The 7404-nt window shown below is 49.1% G+C and overlaps 1 protein-coding gene across 4 annotated transcripts in view; it reads left to right on the forward strand.

Moving 5' to 3' along the window:
* LOC109287213 (uncharacterized protein C7orf62 homolog) overlaps positions 1-7059 on the forward strand; it is a 30334-nt gene extending 23275 nt beyond the window's left edge. For 2 of the 4 annotated variants that reach the window (XM_019502187.1, XM_019502181.1), the window contains exons 7-9: positions 2853-2886; positions 4370-4533; positions 5194-7059. In XM_019502187.1, the coding sequence (XP_019357732.1) occupies positions 2853-2886; positions 4370-4391 (56 nt within the window). In that variant the 3' untranslated portion in view covers positions 4392-4533; positions 5194-7059. Of the gene's footprint in view, positions 1-2852; positions 2910-4369; positions 4534-5193 lie in introns of those variants that run through there. The other 2 variants (XM_019502191.1, XM_019502185.1) reach the window with 2 other exon arrangements.
* The last annotated feature ends 345 nt before the right edge of the window (positions 7060-7404 follow it).

The raw sequence follows: 7404 nt of genomic DNA on the forward strand, positions 1-7404 counted from the left end.
CGCCCGCCCGCCCGCCATGCCTGCCAGGCTTTCCCCACTTACAGAGATGCACCCCTGAGAATCTTTGGGGCATGTCTCTGTAAGTGGTGAAAGCTTACACCCCGGGGACTCCTGGGGATGCATCTCTGTATGCTTTGTCTCACAGAATCGATGGGTGAAACAGAGGGTGGTGTGCATTTGGCCCAGTATAGCGGATCAGCTGTGCTGGCTCACATCTTGGCACAGCTGATCTGTATCATCTGGTGATGTCTATTTATCTCCCTACTTGGAGGTACAGCTCATGCCTGCCAGGCCTGGTGAGTGCTTTGCAGCTTCTTAGAGCAGGTTCTTTGTCTCCATGCATTGTTCCTTGCTCCTCAGCCCAGCTGAGCTCTCACTTTCCACTTCACGAAATGGAAATTAAAAAAACCCCCTTCAGCCCCTGTGTGGAGCAGGCCCTTCCCCTGTTTCTGTCCATTCTCTTCAGGCTGCAACTTCCTGGCAGGTGTTTACCCCACAGTTTCCACCTGCTGGGATAATCACTTTGCCCTCTGGGGTCTCTGCAGCAGAGTTGTGCAGAGCTGATGGGCCGTGGGGCCTTTCAGAGGGTCTAGATGGTAAGTTGTGGCCATGCCTCTAACCACACTGTGTCCTTTGGTTATGAACACACAAGGCAAAGGCGCTGACTGTCAGGGAGTAAATCCATATGCTGTCGAAGAAATGGAAAAGGCACGGGGTTTCTTCCAGGCTGGGGGAATCAGAGGCAGAGCTCTCGCACTAGATTTTTGGAGCAGACAGCCTCTTACTCTGTGTATTTACAGCACTGACCTTGGCCAAACATTTCTGGCCACTCACCTTGTTGCATCGTGGACTGTGCATCTTGGTTTGATTCTTTTTCAGTGGCAATTGCTGATAAAATTAGAGCCTCAATAGAAACTGCAGGTATGAACAGGCATTCATTTGTACCCAAGGCACCAAAATGCCTTGGTACTCTGTAGCACTTCAAAAATATAGCTCTGTCGGGGCAGGCAGTCCTGACTGGAAAGCTCCGAAGTTGCATCAAGGGAAAAGGCTGGCCTCTCCAGCCTCGGGGAAGGGGGGAGGAGTGGGGAGTGAGAGGGGCTTGTCCTTGGGTCCCCCTGGCCCCAGGGAAGCCCAGTCACTGACAACCTGCCTTCTGCCCTGCCAGGGAAAAGGGCAGGCTGTCAGCGATCGGTGAAAAGCAGCCTCTGCCAAAGACAGGCTCCCTGCAGTGTGTGGGGGTGACAGGTATTGGGAGACCTGCCCAGCTTGCCCCCACCACCCCTGGGGATGCAACTGCCAGAGCCCCAGCTCTTGTAGTGGCACCAGGAGTTGCAGTGGGAATTCACACACCCTAATCCTAACACCCCCACACCCCACCCTGCAGCTCCCCCTCCCACCCCGCCAACCAGCTGATCGGTGGAGCCAGGCAGGTGGGCAGACACCAGGGCCAGCACAGCTAGTGACCCCTGCAGCCCTATGCGTAACTGGCCAAGCGTTAAGTGTAGCATTACAAACCTGAGAAGTCCTCTTTGAAAGAGGTACTGTTTTGTAGTGCTTTTGCCCTCTTTGTAGTGCTACAAGCTGCTTGAATAGCTGTATGCTCACTTTTTGTAGCACCATGAGGATGTATTTACTTAGTACTACAAATGTGAGGCCTGTCCATGGCCTTCTGAAGCTCCAAGGTGTTTCCTGAAGCTACCAGGAGATGGAGCTGGAGTCTAAGGTTTAAATAAAAGGGATTGACTATGTGCAGTGCAGGCAGAGTGAATTATTAGATGCTTCTTAGATGGTTATTCTGCAGAGTCCTGTAGCACTGCCCTCAGGCTTGGGGAGACAAAAGTTAAGGCCAAGCATTGTCCGTGGCACATCCTCTCCGGAGCAGCCCAGGAGAGCAGACCAGTTCCTGAGGCCCAGCCAGCTGTCTCTTCCCAGGGCAGGAACAGTCAGTTGTCCAGTGCATTGGCCGTGTCCCTGATCACTAGGAAAATCCCTGACCCCAACCTGAATTTCCCTTTCCTCAGCTGTAGTCCATTCCCCTGCCCTCCTTTTATTCTTGCTGTATAGTTTTTCTCTCACCTTCTTTTTGTTCCGTCCCAATATTTTATCCACTCTTTCAAGCAGTCAAGAAGTCCTACTGACAGGGCTAGTCATGAGGCCAGTTTGCTGGAAGCATCTGATTTAAGCAGGGTACAATGATTCCCTACACAGAGAAATGCACAGAGAACTAAGAGAGCCCTGTGGAAGTGTCTTGTGTCTTTCTAGGAGGAGAAAAAACTTTGAGTCCTGGGTCGAGCCCATCAATTGGAGATGAACCTTAGGGGAACTCCTGTGCAGTCTAGTGGGGCTGGTTTGATGTCTTCAGGTTTGAGGTGAGGTGAGGTTGGTGGGGAATTTGGCATCCTGCTTTTCCACTATTAGGCCTGATTTTCCTCTTTTATAAAGCGGAAGTACTCCCATTTGAGTCAGTGCCGTTCCTAGTGTCAAAGCACTAGACGTGTGAGGAGACCAGGGTTCATTTTCTTTACAGAAGTGCAGTTCTCTACGACTCCACTGCCTTTAAAGCATTGACAGGGTGGGGTTGGCCACCAAGCCTGTCACTACATTACAAAGGTCCCACCCTGGGTTTGAAGCCATCAAGGACTGTTGAGAAACAAAGCATTCTTCCCTTCACCCCAGTCAAAACTTATGGCGATGGGGAGGTGCTGTGAGGAGGTCCACCACAAGTCACTTTCCAAAAACTCCCCCCCAAAACTATTTTGTGGCAGCGCAACAGAAGGTAATGAAGGAAAAGGAGCCTAGCTGACTAGTGAGTCAAAGCAGTGATTACATCTAGTTCATTTTGCTTAAAGGCCGTGCATTTGGAAGCGACAATACATCTTCTGTGTAAGTTTCTTTGCAACACAAAGGTACAGTACCCTGTTCATTGCAATGTGCATGCTGGTATTTGCATGATGCTTTTCAGTGCATGTGCAGGCAGTGTCACAAACATCCCTACTCTGTAGCTCTTTGTAGAACCTAGGCTGAGATAAAATTGCCACCTCTAATACCTCTGTAGCAACACCCTTCCCATAATGTGATACTAACAGCTCATTGTGCTAGCGTATGAATTTCAAATATGCATATTACACTGTGTAGACAAATGTCTGTTGAAACCCTCGCTGCTTCTAGTTTTTCTGCCATCAGAGGTTTCAAGGAACTTCCTAGACCATGTGTCTTGGACCAACTGATGCCCATAATGCACCATTAACCCAGCTCATCTTGCATGATAGTCTTTTCTGCCAACTAGCAATAATCCTTAATGCCTATGATAGGCGTCCAGGGAGTTGGTTACTCTTGAAAGTGTTTTATTGGGTAGTAGCACCATCCAGGTCCAAGTTTGGCTGTTTCTTTAATTACCACATATATTTTTCACTTGCAGGAAATTAAAAATAATAGCAATAATGTGGAACCTAATTGCTATTAATGCAACTGGGGTCATCTGCAAAAGTCGAGATTCAGCAATCTGATTATTACTTGTAATTCATATTCTGTAACTGCAGTTTCTTAACATTTCAGTAGCAAGAACCACTGGAGCTCCAAGGATAGTGAATTCTTTGCTAGAGCCACATACCCCTCCGTCCTTCTGTCCTCATGTCAGCTGTTATGGCAATGTCACTCCATTGTAGAAAAGGGGAAACTAAGGCAGAGTAAGGAAGCTAGGGTACTTGCCTAATGTCACTGTTGCCATTGTTGAGGGAAAGAACCCAGGTCTCCTGTGCTGCTGGCTTGAAGTACTAGACTTGCCTGTCAAACCATTTGTGTGGGAACAGGCTTTTCCAAATGAAGGGCCTGATCCAAAACCTACTGAAGTCAATAGGTAGACGCTGAAGTCATCCATTTGAACAGGCCCATAGGGATGCTCTTCAACTCCTGTCAGATTGTGTAAAAAAGTACTTCCCACCTAAGTACAGGCTATTATATGCTTCCCTAGTTCTTAATGATAGTGTGTGATGATAGCACCTATGCACAGCCGCCCTGGCAGAGCTGGTCATCTGCTTGCTTTGGATCCTGGTGTAACTGCCCTCCGTGTACAAAACCACTGCCAATTACACCGGTGCGAATGCGCGCTGTAAATGGAGGTCCTTGGTCACTATAAACGTATCTTCACAAGCCCTTGGCAAAGTACAGCACAGAAGACCTCACAGGGAGTCAGCAGCACAGCTGGGACTTGAACTTGGTCTGTCTAAAGGCCGGCCCCACTAGATCATCCATTTTTCCCCAGCGTTACTCAGTGAATCCTAAGGCACAATGCAGCCAGCAGCTTTTCTTGGTTAAACCTCCAGCTCTTTTCTGCTAGTCTAACAGTCTTCTTGCTCTGCCTTTCCAGATTATGTGTGGCCATTGCCTGAGCACATGGAGCCCCACGTGGTGACCTCTTGAATTGAAATGTATTGGGATGTAAATAAGCACTGAGCACAGCCGATGCCAGAGACTGCTGGGCAGGCCCCTGAGCATGGACCAGGCAGAAATCTGACCAGGCAGTGCTTAGCATACAGCCGATCTTTGCCTGTGGTTGCTGGACCAGCATGGGAAACTAGAGGTGTGTTTATCTTACTGGTGATATTATGGGGGCAGATAGGAGGGTTTATTACAAATATACAAGAATTAATCAATCACTATGTCCCTGCCTGTATGGATGCCACACGGCACCCTAGAGCTGTAGGTCTGGGATCAGGGTGTAGGTGTCATGCTGCTCTCTCAGGTCAGATTGTCTAAGTACATCCGTGAGGACTGGAAAATCTAGAGTGACATGGCTGTGATCTCCCTGCATCTCTGGCATCATCTGCACCTGCTTTGTACTGCTTTGGACAATGGACTGGGTCTTCCTCTCTGGTATTGGACATGGAAGAGACTGATCTGCAGTGGGATCATGGAAGGAACATGACACAGCCCCTTAGCCCTCAGAGACCAGGTGAGCTGGAGACAGCAGTCCTGGGGGATGGCCACTCCCTGCAGCACAGTGTGCACTAAGTTCCCTGAGCAAGATGGAGCCAACTGGGTGGTTAGCTGCTCTTCTCTCTCTCTGCTGTTAAACATCCTCATTGTCAGCCAAGAGGGGGCTGAGGACAGCAGGGGAGCCATGGTGGTCCTGCTCCTGCTGAAACCCCACTGCAGCAAAGCTCCTGCCACCTCCACGTGGCTGTGGCAAGCTCCAGGTTACAGGGTCTGGACCCCCTACCAGTTCCACAAACTGACTAGGAAGAAACTCTGCCTGCCTGGGGATGCCCCAAACAGGGAACAGCCTGATTCATCATGATCAATGTTCCTCCAGCCATGAGCCCTCCTGGAATATTAAATGAAACCAAATGCTCCTCATCTCAGTTCTTCTCCCTTCCCAAAGCCCTCCCTTGCCTGTATGACTCATGGGGCAGCCTTTAATTGCATAACAACAGATTTCTGCTTTCCACCAGGCCCTTCCTGCCTCATGATGATCAGGACTCCCTGGCTGCAGCAGGAAGGGATTAGAAGCCTCATGTCACAGGAGAGTGCCCCAGAGATAAACAGAGGGTGCTATAGTTTAAGCAGAGGCACTTGATTCCCTTTAGCTGAGGCTGCCCCACCTTGCGTGGCACGCTTGAACAGTCACTGAGCCAGAGCAGGAGAGAACGTGTCTGGGAGGGAGCATGTTGCTGTCATGTAGTGGTGAGGGCACTGAATATTTAATACAAAAGTGACGCATGCGGTGGAGAAGGGCCTGGAGCCCAGCGCTCCCCCATCTGAATTCCCTACCTAGTAGACCCGAGCCATGCTCTTTCTTCGTCAGCTGGTGAATATTTAATTAGCACAAAGTGAAACAGCTGCAAGCAAGAGGGAATGAGAGCACTAGTCTCTGGAATGGCTGAAAGTCTGGTGGTTAAGGCACTCCCCTGGGTACTTTTAGGGGCTTTTCTATTACTGCCTTTGCCAGTTAGACATTGTGTGACCTAGCGCAAATCAATTCACTTCTCTGGGCTTTAGTTTGCCTGCCATTCAAATGGACACCAGGCAAGTTGGGTTAATTATCTTCATTTAACAACAGGGTGGGAAACTAAGACACAGACAGGCTGGTTGCTGCTGTTGACACTAGTGCTGCAGCGAGTGTGATGTAGAAACTGATGCCATCTACACATGGTTAGTTACCTGCTGCCTGTCGCGGTTGCTGAGCACGTGCAACTCCTGTGTCCGACCTCTTGTGAGCAGGCAGCCCTCAACAATTAACTTTTTCATCAATGATCTAGAAGGAACAATACGTTCTCTGCAGCTAAAATTTGTGGGTGGCATGAAGACTGGCAGGATATATCACCCTACTTATGCTTTGCCAGTCATGTTGAGCCACCCAGATCAAAAAACAAAAGAAACCCAACCCCCACCCTCCACATAGGTCACCAATGTAAGACCCATGGATGCAGGCCAGGCCAGTGGAATGGGGAACTATACTGTGGAGACAAGTGACGCTTGTAGGAGTTTTGGTTGTTAGGCCATAGTTCTGCTAGGCTATAGTTAAGGTAAGATACCACAAAGGACCTTGGGAGTAACAGCCTTCAGTGACCATTGGATGACCTGATAAAAGATGCAGTCAACAAAAACTCTAATTCAAAGTAAGAAACAATAGCTGAACAAGTTGAGGAGTAAAATGTTAGAACTTGTTAGTAAAGTAGAGATAACGAGGTGAGCTGGATTTAGCCAGGGCAAGCTGAAGATACTCAAATTCAGTTGGGAGGGAGCTAGAAAAGCCAAGATTCAGCAGGGAGTGAGCTCTAGGTGCCCAAATTTGGACACAGGGAGCTGCAGTTGGCAAGGAAGGAACTGCAGGTGTCTGGACTTGGCAAAGAGACAAGTACAAAAGGACATCTCAACAGAGAGAGAGAAGAGTTAGCATGGAGAGGGGGAATCTTGGCTATAAAAACAGAGGTTACCCTTTTGTCTGTACACATAATGTGTTGCTTACCATTATCTCAGCAGTTTTTCTGAGCTAGGCCGATTGCTGTATGAACCCACTATTGCCCTACGAGACAATAAAACTATCTGAGCTTTCACTACTGAACTTGAAATATAGTCGTTCTTTCTGCATCACACCTAAGCTCAGGAGGCTGGCTACAGACAGCAGTCTCTGAGAGCACCCCGGCCCAGCAGCCTGAACCCCAAAAGGGGCAGGAGGCAGGTTGGGAACTCTCCCAACCTCCAAGCACCTCAAAACAACCTCAAAAACGGGAAGGAGGACCCAGGAAACTATAGGCCAGTTAGTCTTACCTCAATCCTGGGCAAGCTATTTGAGAGAATTATCCTGGTGCATGTCTGCGAGGGGCCAGCAGGGGAGATTATGCTTAGGGGCAACCAACACGGGTTTATTAGAGGTTCATTAGAGGCAGGTCCTGTCAGACC

The sequence above is a fragment of the Gavialis gangeticus genome, unplaced genomic scaffold, assembly GCF_001723915.1.
Source record: "Gavialis gangeticus isolate Ggan-Ray unplaced genomic scaffold, GavGan_comp1, whole genome shotgun sequence".
Taxonomy (NCBI): Eukaryota; Metazoa; Chordata; order Crocodylia; family Gavialidae; genus Gavialis; species Gavialis gangeticus.